Raw genomic sequence first — 21,040 nt, forward strand, 5'->3', positions numbered from 1 at the left:
CTGGGATCCTCAAAGAAAGAAAAGCCTCTCACTATTGTTGGCTTCTCGAGTGCCATCTACTGCCTCACAGCCAGGTCTGGCTGCTTCTTTCTTTTCTTGCTGGGTAAGGTTGTTGAGGACTTTGGCTTGGCAGTGGGCCTCAGTGCTGTCAATCACTGTCAACAGGGCATCAAGAGACAGCAGGTGTGTTGTATAGAGCTGACCAGACACAGGGAAGGAATTCTGGAAAGTAAACAGATACAGGAGACTTGGGGTTAGAATACTTTTCCAAAAATCCTAAAACCGCCCATAACTTCTACATTGCCTTAAGATACACTTCTTCTTGTTCCCCAGCTCTCAAGTGTTTCGTTCCCTATATGTAGCATCCTCACTACCACTAGAGAGATCTCCTTAATAAAGTCGTCTTTCTAGAGGTCAGTAATAATGCTCAGCACCTTGGACAGCAGCTTGGTGAGATCTTCAAAGAGGTTGGAACAGTAGTAGTCACAATCATAGTTGATATAGAGCTCAGTGACAAAGCTGGGGATGTGCCAGAGCTGCACAGTGGCCTCCAAAGCCATCTCCTTCATTTCATAAGGCATCTTGGGGTTCTCCACAGTGATGATATCCATGAGCTTTTTGATGTACATCTGACAATAATCCAATAATTGCCATTTGGGTGGGGAAAGGATTCAAGATAGGAAGAGACAAATTGGACAGGAAAAACATTAAACAGGAAGCAGACGCCTAGCCAGAAGGTATGCATTAAGAGATACTTAATGGTATTCCATCCCCTAAATACATCCCCCTCTTTGTCCTTCATGATGGGGGAGGCCTGGCTCTCTACCTCCTACCTGATCAAGTTGCCCATTGCCCTTTTTGTGCTCTCTGTGTGAGCCTGATTTGGTCCTATTCAGAGTTCCCTTTTGCAATTTAGTGGCAAAGCCAGCTTGACTTGCCTGCCTGTGTTGCAAAAGAACTGCAGACAGAAGAGTTTTACCCACTCATGGTGAGGTTACCTGCCAGTTCTCATATTCGGGTTCTCCCATTTTATAGCCAGCCAGGTTTCTCTGGGCACCTCTTAAGTTCTTCACTAAAGAGGAGAGCCAATGAACCAAACTATAGAAGCTAAAAGCACTCTCCTCAGAAGCCACCAAATCCCACTCCTGCAGCATGACAAAGCTGACCCGAATGAAGGTGCCATACATCTTCCTATTTTTTTCCCAACTTCAAGAAACTCACCTCTAATTGGAACTTGAGGTGCTCCCTCATGCTCTCAAACAGTAGGAAGCATACGCGCAGGGAAGCAGCATAAAGGTTCAGTCGCTCTACGCTGAGTAGCTGGAGATCACAGTAGGATGGGCTATTAGGTTTCTGAACCTGACTGTGGCTCAACCAAGAGAAAGCAGGACAGCAAACTGTGGGAAGTTGTCACTAAGGTCATGTGCTCTGAGGGAACTCTATATCTAGCCATTCCTATGTTTCCCTTTGGTTGCCAGAGTCCCCGGGGAACTACTGGAGTCCTCTTGACTATGACTACTGGTCAGTAGGGGAGGTAGGTTCTTTCCTGGGTCCTATACTCTTCACATGAATCAGCCAAACCTCCCTGTGTTCCCCTGGCCCTTGAAAGACCCTGAAAAAAAGCCAGGTGTTCGGAGTCCCTCTAGAAATCCAGTCTTACCTGGAATAAGTGGCGGCACATCTCATCCTTGATGAGGCCCAAGAGGGTTTGGCACTGGGCTACAGGGGCCGACTCAAGAGCCACTGTCAGCAAATGCAGTCCCATGTGGATCATAACCTCTGAGTTGTGGCGGTCGTGTGGGTTGGTGAGGGAGATGAGGAATCGGAAGAGCTCACGGATGCAAGGAAGACCATAGGGGACCAAAGCTGTGCCTGGGAAAGGCCAGGAGGGAAGTGGGACTGCTAAGAAACAACTGGCTCGATTACTTGGCCTAGCCTGCTCTGCATTATACAGGCAATTTCAGATAAGTGATTCTCTTCAGGAAAAAAATGGTTTTTTTTCTGGGGCAGTAAGGAGACTAGTCTCACTTACTGAAGGGAATCAGAATTGATGATCCCACCTTTCTGTTAAAAGTCCCAAGCTTTCTATTCTTCCCTCTCACTTCCTATTGTCCACCAAACTCCCTCTCTGTGTAAGTTAGGGAAGGGCTCCATCCAATAGTCCTCTTGCTTGATTCCATTTCCTGACTAGAAAATGGCGTAGGACTTGGACCAGCAGACACCTTGGGTCTAAGATGGTTTAGGCTCAGACAGCTTAGTGGGTAGGATGGGGGAAGAGCCTGCCTGAGAGTACTTACCTTCTTTCTGAGAGGACTGTGTAAAGCGCACACCCCGGGGGTTGACGTAATCCATGTCATGGACAGAAGCAGAGTCAGAGTGGTCAGCAGGAGATGTGCACTCCTCTAATACTTCAGGGATGGATTCCACGGATGTTGATTGGGCCTTTTCCACATGGGCCCCTTCCTGCTATGACCAATAGTGGGGAGGATACAGGAAAAGAGATGAGGCAAGAGCAACTGGGAACTTATTTCTCTTAAGTATCTGTCCTCCAAGTGTTTCTAATGGACCGCAGGTGTAGGGCCAGCTCAGTGGGCTGTGAATCAATGCAAGATGGTTCAGGGAAGGAGTACGATGAAGGACTCAGAAAACATCACCTGAGGCATCAGTGACCTACAGTGACTAGAGCCCCAGAGGCAACAGAGGCCCTCAGGAGCTTGGATTTAGATCATTAACTTCCAGAAAAAGCCATGGCCAGCATCCTCACCTTTGCCAAGTACTGCATGTATGCACAGCTTGAAAATCCTGTGAGCTACCTCTCACAGTGAGTAATGCTGTGGTTTTTCTAGGTAGCACAGCTAATTCTAGCAAACAGGGAAGAACCTCCTGCCCCAAACTTCTTTTGAGCCAAGGCCTGGATAAAGAGCCAAAGGATCAAGCCAATTCCACAGCAGAAGACTAGACAGGGGTTTTTAGAAATCAAAGCCGTACCTGGGGGTCAGGTTGCTCAGGAACCCCTAGCTCGCTGCTGCCAGGCTCTGCAACTGTGCTGTACCCTGGAGAGCCAGGTTGCTCCAGGTCAGTGAGGTCCTCTTTGGAGGTGGTCTGGGAGGAGAACTCCAGGCCACTGTCTGTAGAGGGGCTGACCACTGCTGAGGCAGCTTCTGAACTTGCAGAGGAGATGGGAGTGGGTACATCTATGAAGGGCATGCCACCTGCCAAGCAAAGTTGAGTGAGGCTTGAAGAAAAGAGACCCTGTGGGAAACACATCCCTTCCATGGTACCGTTTGTTTGTTTTTCCTAGACTGCATATTAATTTCTGCATATGCTTGGTCTCTAAAGTAGTCAGAGTCCCACTGGAAGGAGAACAACCTTAAGTCACTGTGAATTGCTAAATGGTCACAGTTTGATCTGACCTGGAGTTTTCCCTTTTTGCTCTCAGTAGAAAGACCACAGCCCCTCAATCAGTTGGTCTTCAATGTCAAAATTCCTGAGAGAGGAAGGAACTTTTCTTCTATCCATTCTAATCAGAAGAAGCAACTCAGGGTACTCACCAGTGAGGTTAGAGGATAAGCTGGTTCCACTGGGGGTGGGCAGCTCTGAACCTGGTGTGACTTTGGTCATATGGCGGGGGGGTCGGGGAGATCTCTTCTGTTTCTTCCACTTAGATGAATCACTCATGCCTCCTGCTCTCATTTTCAGCTGGAAATATCACACCTCATTAGCACTGGTATTCAAATTAAGATTGTATCCCTAGAAATCTCCCTTCTTTTAGTCCTACTGGTCCCTAGAAAATAGTCTATACCCCACATCTGTGCCACAGTAAGAATCTAGACCATCAGAGCACATTCCTACTCCTCTAACTTGCCTTCTACTCTTGCCACTTTAAAGGTCAGCCTGAGAGCCTCCAAGTGGAAGATGACATTCTGGTTTTAGGCTGGTCATTGATAAGGCCAGCCCTCATACATCACTCTGCTTCCCTGAATAATGGGTGGTAATCCTCAGTCCTGAAAGCGTAAGGGCAGGGGGTCCTTTGCCCAAAGCTGCAGATCTTCAGGCCCTGGATCCCTGGGCCTTCCTCCTCAACTACCTGCATAGTAGCCTCCTACTCCTAGTTCTTATCCAACCGTGAGAGTCTACTCCTTCCCAGCCAAACTCTTAGCTTTCCTATTACTTCATGAACTGGGCCTAGATCCTAACCATATCCCTTACTGTGGGAAGTCTACATCAAATTGGTCAAAGAAAGGTTCATTCCTTGGAATTAAGGAAGGAGTGGCATCCCAGTTGATTTGTGGAGTTAAGGATGAAGGATTATGTCATGCTGCTGCTCTGCTCTCTGCTGCTCCCAACTTTGGTATATAAATGAGACCTCCTGTCCTTCTCACTGCTTTCAGATGGTAAGGCTACTGATTTCTTGGACTCTTGCTCTATTCCATTTCCCTTCCTCTTGCTGCATTTCTCTCTCTCCTATAGCTTCCTTTTAGTCACAAAGGAAAATCTTTATCACCTACTGACTACCTTAGGGTATAGGTTTTCATGCATTTTTCTCCACCCTAAGTTCACAGCTACTTTGTTTAAGCCCATTTCATTTTCTTAATCCTGATGCCTTCTCAATTACAGTTTGCATCCAGTCCTTCTACAGTTATATCAAACTAGTCCTAGATTGATAGACCATTCCTGGAATGGGCAACAGCAATTCTCTTCTAGGAACCATTAGAATGACTCTAAAAGAGAGTAGAAACAATTTTTCTCCCTGCCTCTTTCTAAAAGCTGAAAATACCCATATTATCCTTGGCCTATTCAATTCCTTCTGCTATTTGAAGGATAAGCCCCTCTTCCTCCCCCAAGTCCTCCAGAATCTGGACAACCTTTGATCCTTTGCTTAGAAACCACATAATTCTTCCTTCCATACTCATATCTCCACCCATAAAGGAGACAGGCCCAACAGCTGAGCCCCACCTCCAGCTCTTAGTAACATAGCAACAGCCTCACATTGGATTTACACTTTTTGTCCCTGCATCTCCAAAATGCCAGCAGTCATATGCCTAGAACAGAGCTTCAAGTGCTCTGAGCACTGTGGTTAAGCAGGAACCAGGATGCTCCCTCCAGAAACCACTGAAGCCCAAAAGAAAGTTCTGGGGGTAAGAGTCAGTTAAACATGCAGATAGGCCAGAAGTCCAAGAGATCAATGTGGGAAAAGAGGAACCTCCTGGTTTAAACTGGAAACTGTCACTGAGCTCCAAATGGCACTCACATCTGGATTGACTTGTGTGAAATATCTTTTCTCTCCAGGTGGCTCCCCAATATCAGGAATTCCAGGTAGTCCTACTTCCATGGAGAAGCCCAGTCATTGAGATTCCGTCCCACACTAGGATCAGTCCTTCCTATTTCCTTCTCTATCCTCTGCAGAGGTAGCTCTAACCTGATCATTTCAATGAATGCTCTCTGCCTCCTGGATGGAATAGGAGTTGAGAGGCTGCCAGTTCTTACAAGTGTCTCAGTCCTTTAAAAGTATAGCTGTGCTCCCTGTTCTAAGATCCTAAGGTGGGCGGGGGAGGGGCGAGCAGTTCATGAAACTCTACATCACCTTATCCGTATAACTTTTTATTTCCAAAGGACAATATAAGCTTTATAAAGAAAGGGCAGGTCCTAGGTTAATAATCATGGCAAAATGGTGGGTAGCCACTGAAGAGAGCTGCAACTTGAGACTAGGCAAGCACACAAATGAAACTTGAGACAAGGCATGCAAAGAAAACACAGGCCTATGGACTGTCTAGTGCACACACACACACGCAAAACACACACAGTTCTTTTTATCTTCAATGACCTGGATGTCCACAGCCACACCTCTAGCATGCACACTGTTATGAGAGCTTAGATAGCCCATACCTCCTTCTCTCCCTCTTCTTCCTAAAGCAAGGATATGCGGATTAGGGTAATCTTTAGCTTGCACCTCCGTTGTAAGTTCCCTTACTTCTAAAGGACAGAGGTCACCTTTGCAGATCCCAAAGTATTGCCAGTGTCCTGGGCTAACCTGGGACCTGGCTCCTTTTCATCCATCTAGAGTCCTAAACCTTAGAATGACACCTTTAATGGTAACCCAGAAAAAAATGACCCCAACTAGACAGACTACCCTTTCCCTCAAAACCAAGTTCAGGCATCCAGCTAGAATCAAGGACTGTGCTTAAGCTTTCTAATGCCAGCTCTGAGACAGGGAGAGGGCAGAAAAGGGAAGGGTCTTGTTTGACAGTTCCTCATAGTTCCCCTAGAAATGGTAGATATTAAGCCCCCCCACAAGACGTCAGCAGGACCCAGGCTCTCTTTCTAGGCCTACTACATAACGTATTATCAGTTCAAGGCTTCCTTCTGCCTTCAGGCGGCCAGATGCCCCACGAAAATTCCCAACACTGCAAAGTTACAAACACATGCAGCTCTTCCAAAGCCATGCTGTGTTACTAGGGAGGGGTAAATTGTGCTCTACACAGTGGATATGGGACCCAGATGTTACATATAAAAAATACACATTTAAATAAATAAATGAAAAGGGGGTAAGGAGAGGGAGAGGGAGAGGGAGAGGGAGAGGAAGAGGGAGAGGGAGAGAGACCTTGAGGTTCTTAAAGAGTAGTACCCTCTCTAACTGGTTCAGGGCTTTGGTCTGCTCCCCACTACTTAGCTCCAGTTTGTTGAGGAGACATGGAGAAATCTGTGAAAGACAGGCAAACGAACGATTTAAGCAGAGTGAAATAAACTCAAACACACACCAACAGGGCACAGGGCAGGAATGGGGATGGATGGCAGGGGAAAGGGGAAGGTTATGTGCATGCACCAAACAGCCAAGGGTCATCTCCAAGGGCAGAACCTCTTAGGGCTGCAAGCAGAATCCTCATCAGAGGCCTGTGAAGTCCAGGGCTTCACTTCAAGATAGAAAGAGGCCGTTCTTCTGAACACCATTCTTCTCCTAGCAGTTTGAGAACCTTCTGATCTGGAGTCAGACTTGATTTATCTTGTCAACAGAGGCTAGCGCAAGCATGAGCCCAGTCTAATCCAGTATTAGGATGGGATTTGAGGTATAGCCTCTCTAGGCTTCCTACCTGCTGGTAAGACTGGGCCCTGAGGGGATGGCAGGATTTTCACCTTTATCAACATACATTTTCAGCCCAGCCTGATGGGCCTTACCCAGTTTCCATGAAGGACTGGCTCACTAGCTTACATGGTGGGTCAACAAATATAGGCTGGAAAGGAAAGGTTGGGGAAGGAGAGGTACCTGGGAAAGAATAAATTTCTTGGTAAAGGAGAAATAGCTATTTCTAGATTCCAAGCAAACCTGTCTAGGCGAAAGTATGTTTTTGCTAAGCAAGGGTATCCAGGAAAATCTCTATAGTACAGAATTTGGGAGATCGAGGTTTGGATGAGGGATAGCAGGTCATACCTTCTTCATGTTGGTCCCCATATAGTTCTTGGGTTCTTCTTTAAACTGAGGTAACCTGTAAGACAGAAAATCCCATGGACTGTAATTAAGGATAATAACAAATCTTCCCCTCCATGCCAGCCACAGCCCAAAGAAGCTCTGGGCCAGAGCATGCTATCTCTTAGGAAAAGCTAGGAAAAGAAGCAGGCTAATTTCACCCTTTTTGGAGCTTCACTGAAGAGCCACAGAAATTGAGGGACCTGTGACACAGATACTTTCTAAAAAAGAAGGTAGTCATGAGGGAAAGGTGACTAAGTACCCTTGGAGTGTGGAGGCTCTTTTCATCTTTAAACTGACTCCTTTCTGCTTGTATTCACTAAGCAAGTATTGCTGAAAGCCATGATATGGGGAAAGGGCAGTCTATCAAAACCCCAGGAGACTGGGCATAGGGTGAGAAGTAAAAGGAAGGTGGAAGTTTTGAAATTAGTAAATTTGAACCTGAGAAGTAAGAAACAATTTGCAGCAGGGTCCAGAGGCAGATCTAGTCTGTAGATAATAAGGATTATTACCCATGTCCCCTGCACTGGCAGTAGAGAGTGTTAATCACTGGACCGCCAGGGAAGTCCCTAATAGACTTTTTTTTTTTTTTTTTTTTTTTTTTTCAGTACGCGGGCCTCTCACTGCTGTGGCCTCTCCCGTTGCGGAGCACAGGCTCCAGACGCGCAGGCTCAGTGGCCATGGTTCACGGGCCTGGCCGCTCCGCGGCATGTGGGATCTTCCCGGACCGAGGCATGAACCCGCGTCCCCTGCATTGGCAGGGGGACTCTCAACCACTGCGCCACCAGGGAAGCCCTCCTAATAGACTATTTTTAAAAGCAATCTTAGGTTCACAGTATACTGATTTCTCATATAAACCCTTGCCCAAACACATGCATAACCTCTTCCATTATCAATATCCCCTAGGGGAAGCTGTAAAGTCCTCGCCTCAGCGCTTCTCAAAGTTAGTCTACTCAAAGGAAGTGCAGAAAACAGGGTGTTAGGCATAGTATGAAAAGGTCTCCTAGGCCCTAATTTGAGGGTCTTGACGAGGTAACAACTGTTTTGGTTTGTGGGGATGAGGGACTTTCACTGCTAAAATTGGGACAGTCGGGCAAACCAGGATTGTTGGTCACTCTAGACTTGGTCCTTCCTTACAGAAATCGGGCTGAGCTCTGGGAGCTCAGCAACCTGTTCCAGGCTCCCTTGAGTTTGGCTTCCTCTCTGGGTTCCCTTTCCCAGCTGCTACCTGCACAGAAACAGACACAAGTATGGGAAGCAGAAGTTCTGTCAGCCTAGATCAAATAACCCTCTGCTTCCCCCTGAGGCCAAGCCAGCTCCCTCCTCTTTCTCCCTTGCTTGGTAACCCTGGTCCTAGAGAACCACGCCCATCCATAATCTCAGTGGCCTCTGATGTGGCTGTGGGGTTGGCCAGGTCCCTGAAGTGGCTGTGTGGAAGCAAGCAGGCTCAAGAGGCCTGGGCAGCCGGGCTGAAGCAAACAGCAGCAGGTTTACCTTGTGAAGAGCAGCTGCACCATGTCTACGAGAGTGTGCTCTGCGGATTTTCTCAATAACTCTGCACAGGCAAAAACAAATAACACAGGTGTCATTACTTGCCGTGCTATTATCAGGAGGCTTCTCAGAGCAGACTCCCCTCCAAACCTTGTTTACTAAGGATTATACCAAACTTATTAAAACCAGCTCCAGCTCAGCCTGGCAGCCAGAACATCACTGGCCCACTAGATGGCACTACTGAGTCAGGATAAAAAGGGGGAGCAATGATGTGTTCTCAGGGGTTGCAGGCTGGTGTCAATCCCAGAAACCTCAAGGGAGGGAGATTTGGTTCTGGGCTGAGTCATTCTGGGATCCAGCCCAATTCCTGCCCTGGCACAAAAAGCTAAGGTCTCTATTCTAGCTGCACAACAAATTGTCAAGTACAGAGACTCCTAGATCCCTATGGCTCCACAAGGTAGGTGATGGAGAAGTCATGAGTTTTCCATCTCTCTGGGACTGAGAGACAGCATCCTGTATTCATACTCACAGATACTGGCCCCAGGAATGGTGAGGGGCCCAGTATTCAAGCACCTACCACTGAGCCTCATTTCAAAGCAGATCCGGAAGCAAGACTGCATAATCTCACACACAGATTCATTGGTTAGATGGGCACCTACTGGGGTCAGCAACAGAGTCCGCAGTACCTACCAGGAAAAAAAAGGAGAGACCATGATAAACATGGCAGGCTGGGTGAAGAAGGGTGTACATGAGGGGAGAGAAGCTGCCTCCTGTTTCTCTAAGTCTCCTACGGAAGCACTCAGGGGTGAGAAAGAGGTTAGCAAGAGCGGACCTTGCTTCAGTTTGGTGGGGCGTCTCCCAGGAGTTTGTCTTAGGAACTGTGTCTTTACTCTGCATGATCCCAACATAGTTCAGCACTCATTCCAGCCCTAGCCCACAAGCCCAACGGATGGATGGCACAGATACAGTCTGCCAGAGGTACAAGCCTATTAAGGGTTCTGATATTTGATATCAATTCATTTAAGGCTTTTAATTATTTTCCTTAGAAAAAGCTTTTACTTCGGGTACCGGAGCTGCTTGTTTGGAAACAAAGTAGCTCTCTAAGCCCCAGTGGAGTCAAAACATAGCTTCAAGCTGCCATCAGGCTCCGGTAGGTAGAGCCAGAGGCACCAGCTCCTGGCCATTAGCCTAATTGCTCTTCCCCTCCATTTACCTGAAGGATTTTCATCAGGACAACCTCATCGCTGGCAGGATCTGTGCCCACAAAACGGGCATGGGTGACAGCATCTGCCATGTTCTCCATGCCCTCTGCCGTGCCCTCATGGGTGGGATCTGCTCCAACAAAAAAGAAAAGATGTGTAGAGGAGAGACAGAAAAGTCAAGACATCCTGTCTAGAGACTGTTTCGAGAGACTTTTGGTTTTCTCCTCTCCCAATTCCCTAACCCATGGCTTCCTGAGCTACCTGAGAATTTTTGCCCATAACTGGCTTTAATAAGCATCTCAGCACAAACTCCACTGTGTAAAAGTGGTTCTCAAACTTAAACATATATCAGAATCACTTGGAGGGCCTGTTAAAAATAGAAATTGCTGGGACTTCCCCGGTGGCGCAGTGGTTAAGAGTCCACCTGCCAATGCAGGGGACACAGGTTCAATCTCTGGTCCGGGAAGATCCCACATGCCGTGGAGCAACTAAGCCCGTGTGCCACAACTACTGAGCCTGCGCTCTAGAGCCCGTGAGCCACAACTACTGAGCCCACGTACCACAACTACTGAAGCCCACGCACCTAGGGCCCATGCTCCTCAACAAGAGAAGCCACTGCGATGAGAAGCACGTGCACCTCAATGAGAAACATGCGCACTGCAATGAAGAGTGGCCCCCGCTCACTGCAACTAGAAAAAGCCTGCATGCAGCAATGAAGACCCAACGCAGCCAAGAGTGAATAAGTAAAATAAATAATAAATTTGTAGAAAGAAAAAATAAAAAGGAAATTGCTGGTCCCACTCCCAGAATTTCTGATTTAGTAGGTCTAGCGTGGGGCCTGAGAATTTGCATTTCTAACAAGATTCCAGGTAAAGTTAATGCTGCTGGTCAGGGGACCACACTTTGGAAATCACTGGGGTAAAGCTACTCATTTCATAGAGGAAGGGCCTGGAAATCTGAGGTTTTGGCCCAGAGCAAGGGCCAAGTAGGGCCAGAGCTTTGAATGCCAAGGTTGCAACCTTTCTCTTTTCAGATGTTCTCTTTCAACACATCTCCCTCTGATTGCTTTTGGAATGTTGTGTTCAGGTGCAACTGAGGTAGGGGAGTAGGGGGAAGAAATGGACAGTCACTGCTGCCAATACTCATATATGGGTGCCCATTACAGCAAATCAGAGAACTCTTCCTGCTTTGGTTTCATTCTTATTTAAAACAGTATGTCAAGGACAAGAATCCTGTAACTAGCTTAACTAAAGATTAAGGAGAGATAAGGGACAAACTAAACAGGACTGGAGGCTGGCTAACTGGGGAATAGGTGGGAGGGAGACTTTCATCTGTAAGAGGGGAGAAGCTAGCCCTGACAATCAGCACCATGCTGCAAGCTAACACAAATGCTGCCAAGGAGGAAACTCTGCTCCCATTCATGACTTTAAATATCCACAAGGAGGACTTCCCTGGTGGCACAGTGTTTAAGACTCCGCCTGCCAATGCAGGGGACACAGGTTTGATCCCTGGTCCGGGAAGATCCCACATGCCGTGGAGCAACTAAGCCCGTGTGCCACAACTACTGAGCCTGCGCTCTAGAGCCCGTGAGCCACAACTACTGAGCCTACATGCCACAACTACTGAAGCCCATGCACCTGGAGCCCGTGTTCTGCAACAAGAGAAGCCACCACAATAAGAAGCCCATGCACCGCAACAGAGTAGCCTCCGCTCGCCGCAACTAGGGAAAGCCCGCGTGCAGCAACGAAGACCCGATGTAGCCTAAAATAAAATAAATAAATTTATAATAAATAAATATCTACAAGGAGTAGCCAAAGTGACCTCCATCAAGGCTTACAAGGGTCCTGCTGAACTGCCTGGATTGTTCTTGAAAGGGGAGCAAAAGTAGGGAAAAAAAGATAGGGACGTGACAAAGCTTTGTGAGTGACAGAGAAAAATGCTCCAGAGGTGGCATGGTGTAAGCTAGGAGAAGCTCCTAGTTTTAAGTGTGGGAATTAGGAGAAATTCTTACCATTTTCTCTTTCTTGGTACCTGAAATTAATGGAGTTCCTGAGTTTGAAGCTCAGCAGATGGCTGAGAAACCAGAACATTTCTCTTGCCACAATGAGCCAGAAAACTTTTATCAATTGTGAGTGGTTTTCATTTGTTTTCTTTCTTCTCTTCCATCCTGGTTAGTCTCTGACACTTAGTCAGGCTCTCTTTGACTGCATGCCACTACTCAGTATCACGAGCGGCTACTTTAGAGGTCATGCAGAAGGAAGCCAATTTCATGATGATCTACAGTATAGGAGGTGACCCAGCTCCTTCTATCACACCAACTCTCCATGTTTCTCCCAATCAACACGGAAAGTCCTATACTCTCAAGGCTGTTGCCTGAGTCCTCTCTCACAGCCCTGCTGGACAGGGTCCTTTATTCGGCCTCCAGGGTCCACAGAAGGACCTTTCCTTGTTCGGGAAATCCAGGACCTTCTCAGTGCTGTGTACTGTTTCAGAGTTCCTAGTGAATGGCAGCCTTGCTCCCAACTCCTGGGGGTCTATTTCTTCCCCTCTTTCAGTAGTCTCCCTAGGTAAAGTGGTTTAAGCGCTACTGATCTTTTTGTAGCTCTTATCCTCTGAGCTTGAATGAAGTAGCAAAGTTAATTTTCTAAAAAGGTAGGTACAAGTGACAGGTCCTTAGAACCACAGGCAGGGCCTCATAAGCCAGGCAATCAGAGGCACAAATCCTGATCTGGCAGCTGTGTGGGGCCAAACAAAAGGCTGGTCTTTGGAGTAGGATCTAAAATAACCCTAGACGCCTTGGGTCACAGGGCTGAGAGGTGGAGGGCAGTTTCTTCCAGAAGGGCAGCCTAAACAGAAGATGGCTCACTTAACAGACCTTGTCTTCCCCAGGACCCCTTCTTTAGAATCTCCTCCTTTCCTGGCCACCCTGGAGAAGACTGCAGGGAAATCTGCCAATCTCATCTCCTTTACCTTCTGGCTTCCATACACTCCTTCCCGTTCCTATTCTCATGCCCAATGCAATCACCACCTCCAGCACTCTCTTTTCCCACCACAGGAAACTCCAGTGACCAGCTGGCCTGAGGTCTCCAATGACCAGCTTGTCTGCCAACCCCAGAAGGGGGAGAGAGTAACACTGACGAAAGAGCAGAGGGAAACGGCACCGAGGGCAGCTGCTGGAGGCCATGAAGAGAGATGACCTGCAGGTGGTGCTCAGGGCAAGGCTGTAAGTAGCTGGGCCTGATTTTTGCTTAGGAGAAGTATGAAGCTAGGACTAGGGTGCCTGGAGAAGCTCATGCACCTAGAGAACCTAGCTGGCACCCAAGATACCTGCTCCCAATCCTGAATGCTTCAACTAAGCAAATCCAACTTTCTAGAAAAGATAAAGGGTTTTCTTGCCTTCAACTGAAGGTCATTTTCTTTCTTGCTAGCTACAGCCTGAGCTTCCTCTTTTCCTATCTCCTTACTTAGAAACAAGGACAGCTGCCTGTGTTCTATGTTCCTCACCCTTGCACATGGGCAGACAATAGGGGAAAAAAATCGGTATTCTAAGTGACAAAACCAACTATAAAGGAATCCAAAAAAGACACCATAAACAAATTCAGAGATAAACAACAGACTAGATAAAATATCTGGACTAGATTGGAAGAAAATATTTGTAATACTGTGATAGACAATAGGTTAATAAACACTATACAAAGAACTCCTACAAACTGATAAGAAAAACAAAAACAACTCAATAAAATAATAGGCAAAGGAGAATAAATTCAAATGTTCAGCCTCAAGGAAATGAAAGCAACAAAATACCAGTTTTCACCCATCAAATTAGCACAAATAAAGAATATCGATAATAATCAGTGCTGGTGACAGAGTGGGGAAATGGAAACTCTCAAACCTTACTGTTGGACGTGCAAATGATTTTAATCTTTTGGGAAAGCAAACTGGTAGTACATATAAAAATGTAATTTGCACATGGCCTTTAAACCAGAAATTTCAAGTTCAGGAATCTGTCATACAAAAGGAAAATGAATAATAAAGACATATGAACAAGGTTGCTTATTTCAGCATTATTAATAATGGCTTGGGGTTTCCCTAGTAGCACAGTGGTTAAGAATCCTCCTGTCAATGCAAGAGACACGGGTTTGAGCCCTGGTCCGGGAAGATCCCACATGCCACGGAGCAACTAAGCCCGCACGCCACAACTACTGAGCCTGCGCTCTACAGCCTTCGAGCCACAGCTACTGAAGCCCGCGCGCCTAGTACCTGTGCTCCGCAACAAGAGAAGCCACCGCAATGTGAAGCCCGCGCACCGCAATGAGGAACCCGCGCACTGAAACGAAGAGTAGCCGCCGCCCGCTGCAACTAGAGAAAGCCCACACACAGCAAAGACCCAACGCAGCCAAAAATAAATAAATAAATTTATTTATTTTAAAAATAATAATGGCTTAAAATAAGAAACAACCTAAATATTAAATATTACTCAATAAGAGAATGATTGAGTGAACTGTATTATATCTATACTATGGAAATCATACAGCTACCAAAAAGAAAAAAAAAAAGTCTTACCAGGGACTGAGGGGCAGGGGAAATGGTGTATTATTGCTTAATGATTAGAATTTCTTTTTTGGCGTGATGAACAAGTTTGAGAAATAGATGGTGGTAATAGTTGCACAACACTGTGAATGTAATTAATGTCACTGAATTATATACTTTAAAATTATTAAAATGGCAAATTTTATATTATGTATATTTTATCACAGTAAAGAAAGAACATACAAACTTCCAGTTATAAGATTAATAAGTTCTGGGGATGTAGTGTACAGCATAATGACTGCAGTTAACAATACTGTTGTATGTCTGAAAGTTGCTAAGAGAGATCTTAAAAGTTCTCATCACACACACAGAAAAGTCTGTTTCTATGTGAGGCAATGGATTTAACTAAACTTATTATGTTTATCATCTTGCGACATATGCATCTATCAAATCTTTTACACTGTAAACCTTAAAATGATACAATGTTATATACCTCAAAAAAACTGGAGGGAAAAGAATAAATCAGATGGATAATTATATCATGTACACCTAAGTTAATACTATTAAATGAGAAAATATGTAGCACATAATCCTATTTTTATTTCTTTTTTAAAAGAGGTGAAACTTTATATATATTTATACACATGTAGAAAAAGGTATAGGAAGATTCAAACCTGCCTGTTAATATTATTTACCTAAAGAAGGAGGAGAAACATTGAGAGAGACCATTAACTTTTCTTTTAGACACCTCTTTATTGTTTATCTTCTTAAAATGAGCATGCATTATATTTGAAAAATAACTTAAAAAATAAACCAAAATAAATCAAACCTTCAAGGGCACTATACCCTTAACTGCCTCCAGAGCACAAAGAAATCAGAGTCCCAAGGAAACCTCTCATTCCCCACTCTGCACAACCTGAGTCAATTAGTGTGATGAGTAACCAATAAACAATCCTATTTCTCTTCTACAAGGAAACGGATGGCTGGGAAAAACCTTCCAGTATCACCAGCTCATTGCCTAAAGCCTGACCACTCCAGGAGAGGCAAGAAATGAAGAGCTGTGGTCATCCAACAAAGTCTGAGCTCTTACCTATGAGCGCATAGGACAGGAACTTGTTGACAGAGGTGAGTGCTAGTCCAGTGATAGGGCCAGTGGTATCTTCAGAGCGAATTACTTCCAGAAATGGACGAAGGAACACATTGGGCTCAATTTCTGAGAGTTCTGCAAGAAAAGAAATGAGAATAAAGAGCCATCTTACAAAAAGCTAAACCCTAGAAAAAGGCCCTTCTTAACTGTGCCATGAGGCTAGAGTTCTTAGTTGCTGGGACAATCTTCTCCCTCTGGATTATCCTGAATCAAACCCCAAACACTATGTCATTTTATCTGCAAAATTTTTAGTTTGTACCTCTAAAAGATGAAAAAGCTTAAAAAAACACAGTATCATTACTATGCTTAAAAATTAACAACAAAATGGTTAAGATGGTAAATTTTATGCTTTTAATATACTTATGTATGTATACATATTTTTAAACCACAATTTAAAAATTAACAGTAATTCTTTAATATCATCAAATATTGCTGGGTCAATTATCCATGTCCATTTCACCACCCTCCCTAGGGGTGCACAAGGAAACATCTTGAGTACAGCCAACGTGGCCAAAGAGATCCCAGGATGAGCTGCTTGCTGTCTTAGGTCTTTTGTTGTTATAGTTAAGGTCACTTTTCTTAGAGATAAAGAATGCAACACATTCCAGGAAGTTGAGGGGGAAACTTGAGGTTTATAGTCCCTTGCTGAAAAATAAGCTCAAAAAGAACAAAAGGCTGTGTTGGAGGCAGTTTATAATCTTGCAAAGCTCCTAACCACTCTCTAGCCTCCTTTCTGTCTACAGTAAGCAGAGGGCTAACTGCCTTGAGATGAAGAGGCAATTCATAATCTTTATTTTACAGATGAGAAAAATAAGGCTCAGATAAGACACATGATTGGCCCCAAATCACACAGCTAACAAGAAGCAGAGCTGGGATTTGAACCCAGTCTATACATATGGTTCTAAAACTTGTAAAACCATTATATCTATTCTACTTAATTATCAGCACATACTCCTAAATTTAGAAGGTTTCATTCCAGGTCTAAGAAGCTACTTTATACTGGACTTGCTCTGTACCCTACTATGCCCAGGGTTTAAGTTTTGTTTTTCTGCTGTGCTTTCATATCTCAGACACTAGCTCCCTAAAAGGCTTCCTAAATAGGCCAGAAAGACTCAGGGACTGGATATGGGCTGCCCCACCTTTAGAGACAAAAGGAAGCTGGGTTTCCTAAGCACCTTCATTTTCATGCAAATGTAGGGAGCTTCCCACTCAATTCTTACCACCCTCCTCTTTGGGTAAACATTCCCTGGCCCCGCTGTTCCTCAGATTAATGCTTTAATTAATTGGCAGATTGAGTAGCATTTTCCAAGCTTGTCTGTACAGTGATCACATCAGCTGCATAAAACCTGCTTCTCATCCCCCACTACCCCCACCTAGAGATGTACAATCTGCAGAAAAAACCTAGAGAAAAACCTTTGTGTGTGTTCAAGATGGTAAAGGGTTGATATGTAAGGAATAGATATATTTGGGGAAGCTGAAATAAAATACCTTTAAAAAGCACATCGAAAAAACTAAAGTCATCTAGTCTTGCTGCTTTAGGAACACAACTGTATTACATATGATTTGGTCTGTCATTTAAAAAACAGTCATGTTTGGTATATTTGAGATATGAAAGTGTTAGATGGAAGACAAATCTTTGCGAGGTGGGATAGGGAACAGATTTTCTGAGCATTCACCCAGTTGCTTTACCTATACTTGTTTCATAGTCAAAGACTAGGTCAATTTTACACCCACCATTTGACACTTCCAGGGCCAAGTGCATTCCGCCTCTTTTTGAGTCCTATAAATTTTAACACACATATAGGGTGTGGGCTCTCAAAGCCAAATGACTTAATGTACCAAAGCAGTAGTTTCTCTGCTGTGTTCAGTGGGCTTGAAATTGATGGAAGTTTGATCTGTCTCTGCAGGGCTGCTTCAACTGAAGATTTTTCTTTTTTTTTTTTTTAATAAATTTATTTATTTTTGGCTGCGTTGGGTCTTCGTTGTTGCACGTGGGTTTTCTCTAGTTGCAGTGAGCCGGGGATACTCTTTGTTGTGGTGCGTGGGCTTATTGCAGTGGCTTCTCTTGTTGCGGAGCACTGGCTCTAGGCGCGCAGGGTTCAGTAGTTGTGGCACTGGAGCGCAGGCTCAGTAGTTGTGGCACACGGGCTTAGTTACTCCACAGCATGTGGCATCTCCCCGGACCAGGGTTCGAACCCGTGTCCCCTGCATTGGCAGGCGGATTCTTAACCACTGTGCCACCAGGGAAGCCCCTAACCTTCTGCTTAAGAGGAAAGAGTTCAACATGGCATTGAGAGACTTGGAGGGAGCAGGAGTGATACCATACAGAGGCTTGGACAAAGTCCCACAGAAAACTCTCTGGATGCTCTGGATGTGACCCTCGCATAATATACAATCCAGTCAATGGACAAGGAATCATTAGTCTCACTCCTACTAATAACCAGGCATATGATACCCAAGCTCATCTGTCAAATTAGATAGTTGGAATCTGACTGTTAAAATACATTCATTCCAGCACTTCCATTCTGTGAGTCAATGCTTTATGGAAACTTAGTGATGGAAAACTAGAAGGGCTGGACTTTTTTTTTTCAATTCATTTATTTTATTTATTTATTTTTGGCTGCGTTTGGTCTTTGTTGCTGCAGGTGGGCTTTTCTCTAGTTGCAGCAAGCAGGAGCTACTCTTCGTTGCAGTGTGCGGGGGCTACTCTTCGTTGCGGTGCAAGGGCTTCTCATTGCGGTGGCTTCTCTTGTTGCGGAGCATGGGCTCTAGGCACGCGGGCTTCAGTAGTTGTGGCACATGGGCTCAGTAGTTGTAGCTCGCGGGCTCTAGAGCACAGGCTCAGTAGTTGTGGCGCACGAGCTTAGCTGTTCTGTGGCATGTGGGATCTTCCCGGACCAGGGCTTGAACCTGTGTCCCCTGCATTGGCAGGCAGATTCTTAACTGCTGCGCAACCAGGGAAGCCCAAGGGCTGGACTTTTTAATGAGCCCACCAGGAACCTTCACTTTCACCCTCACTCCCCTACCCCTCTAAAAAAAGAGGATGATGGTATATAAAATTAACTTTCCCAAGAGAATTTGGTCTAGGCAGAACTGGAGTTTTGCCCTCTAGGTTCAACTGCAGATTCAACTCTACTTCTTCCTACGAATCCAGAAAAGAAAAATTTCTGGTGTTCTACCTCCTGGCTTAGCCTGCCTGGGGACAGAGATTCAACTGTCTAGATCTTCTTTGGAAGAGTAAGAAGAGTTGCCTGAGTCCTTCAGGGAAAAGATGCCATGATGCTGCTCATAGTGAGCAGGCTGAGTAATTTCACAACCAAGGAGACATCTGACATCCCTGCCAAGCAGCCAAAATTCCCGCCCTGGAAGGCTGTCAACCTCAAGGCACAAACAGTTCAGTAAACAGAGAGTGCAGATCAGGTAGAGGGGTGCTCTGAAGGTGACTGATTCATGTTCTAAGATGGGAAGTGAAAAAAAGGAATGGGTACAAGAAGGAGAGGAAATCCAACTCCCACCGGAGAAAGAACACTTGGGATCCTTCTAGGACTAGGCCACCTGCTGCTAAAATCAAGTCCAGGTCCAACTTCTGGCTAGTCAGTGCCCAATAAGAATAATCACAACAAGACTTATTAAACTATTTCTGGAGAAGCTGTAGGTCACTTCAACACAAAGCAAAGTGAAGCTCTTCAGAGGTTTCTTGGTGTTGTTCTGCTCATACTCTGCTCAACATCAGTGAACAGGGCTCTCAACTCCCTATAGTGTGACATTAAGACAGGTAAGTCTCCAAGTGACTTTTGGCCTAAAGTCAGGTTGAGAATCTGCAGATGTCCCCCAAGTCTCCTATCTTCTCAGATGATGAGGTGACCTGTCCAAAAGGAGATGAATACTGACACTGTTTTCTTTTTTCACATCAGGGCTGCCACCTTCTCTGACAATCTATGTCAAAGGCCTCAACATGTGGCATCATGCGCTGCCCTTAGACAAAAGGGAACAATCTCTTCTCAGCATACAGGGGAGCAGTCACCATCCTCCCAGGAGGCTTGTGTTCTCCAGCCTGCAGCAGCCTTTTCTCATTTGGCCAACATTGGGCTGGCACATTCCTGAGCCAAAATGCACACATAAGCTGCTTTCCCTGGTAGCAAGCTCTTTACTCCTGAGTGACTCTTATCAGGGGCGGTTGGGCATTCTCAATTGGATTACGCTGACAAGGAAAAAGTCCTGTGGTATATTATTTCAACACCATTTGGCTTCAGAAATGCTTGTCTCGACCCTTTTGCCCTCAGAGGCTACTTCTCCCTTCTTGCTTTCTAGAGGGTCACCAGCCTGCTCCCATCCTAGCTCTTCATCCTGCAAATATTGGCTCATGTTCCTGGAGACAGAATATCATCATTCACAAGGTAAATCATGTATAACAGACTAATAAATCAGAGCATGTTAAAAATATAAGTCTAGTTCATTTACCCCACTTGACATTACTGTATCCAGAGACACAGTACAGAATTATTTGAGCATAAAAAGCTCTTTGGTTTTGGGCTTTTATGTCTACGCCTCCACATTCCATTTTAGGAGAAAGTGTTTGGTCCTCATATTCCCCCTAGTTCCCCAACCATGGATTGAACCGGCATCCCCTGCAGTGGAAGCTCAGAGCCTTAACCACTGGACCGCCAGGGAAGTCCAGGTCCTCATAGTCATACTTCTCTGACTATGCTGTATCTAGGAATACTTCTTGTAAAAGTCAAGGTAAGATTGAGAATGAGCTGCAAATGGAATTTTTGAAATACTGTTCCATAGGAAAGAGCTGTGCTCTTCTTGGTCACTACAGGACATCAGGAGTAGTGGTCCAAAGGATGAGACAAACTAAACTTTGGTGTAGCCAGAAGCCTCTGGAATATCTGCCACACCTTTATTTCCAGCCTTGAATGGTCAGGTGGGGATTTAGGCTTGATTTCATGAACTGGCTTGAGAGATGGCTGCCAAAGGGCAGCTCTCAGAAAATTATCTAGTCCAGGCTTAAGGGTTAAACCCAGACAAGCCTTTGCAACCCTGCCTTATACAACAGGAGAAATGAAAAAAAGAAATGCACTATGCCCAGTCTTGGTCTGTCACTAATTATGCGACCTTGGGCAAACACTTCCCTTCTTTGGGCCATAGTTTCCTTATCCACAGGGTTTTCCTGGGGAAGAAGATGGTGGTGGTAGTACACAGTTT

The 21,040-nt window shown here is 45.3% G+C and overlaps 1 protein-coding gene across 14 annotated transcripts in view; it reads right to left on the bottom strand.

Moving 5' to 3' along the window:
* GBF1 (golgi brefeldin A resistant guanine nucleotide exchange factor 1) overlaps positions 1–21,040 on the bottom strand; it is a 122,312-nt gene that overhangs the window by 15,687 nt on the left and 85,585 nt on the right. For 6 of the 14 annotated variants that reach the window (XM_073794011.1, XM_073794014.1, XM_073794013.1 and 3 more), the window contains 13 exons: positions 15,776–15,907; positions 10,167–10,285; positions 9,531–9,639; positions 8,957–9,017; positions 7,427–7,481; positions 6,602–6,700; positions 3,552–3,699; positions 2,989–3,212; positions 2,298–2,466; positions 1,661–1,872; positions 1,222–1,320; positions 435–629; positions 33–222 (listed from right to left, as the gene is read on the bottom strand). In XM_073794011.1, coding sequence (XP_073650112.1) covers positions 33–222; positions 435–629; positions 1,222–1,320; positions 1,661–1,872; positions 2,298–2,466; positions 2,989–3,212; positions 3,552–3,699; positions 6,602–6,700; positions 7,427–7,481; positions 8,957–9,017; positions 9,531–9,639; positions 10,167–10,285; positions 15,776–15,907 — 1,812 coding nt within the window. The remainder of the gene's footprint in view (positions 1–32; positions 223–434; positions 630–1,221; positions 1,321–1,660; positions 1,873–2,297; positions 2,467–2,988; positions 3,213–3,551; positions 3,700–6,601; positions 6,701–7,426; positions 7,482–8,956; positions 9,018–9,530; positions 9,640–10,166; positions 10,286–15,775; positions 15,908–21,040) is intronic. The other 8 variants (XM_073794015.1, XM_073794012.1, XM_019939886.3 and 5 more) reach the window with 5 other exon arrangements.

The sequence above is a fragment of the Tursiops truncatus genome, chromosome 16 (assembly GCF_011762595.2).
Source record: "Tursiops truncatus isolate mTurTru1 chromosome 16, mTurTru1.mat.Y, whole genome shotgun sequence".
Taxonomy (NCBI): Eukaryota; Metazoa; Chordata; class Mammalia; order Artiodactyla; family Delphinidae; genus Tursiops; species Tursiops truncatus.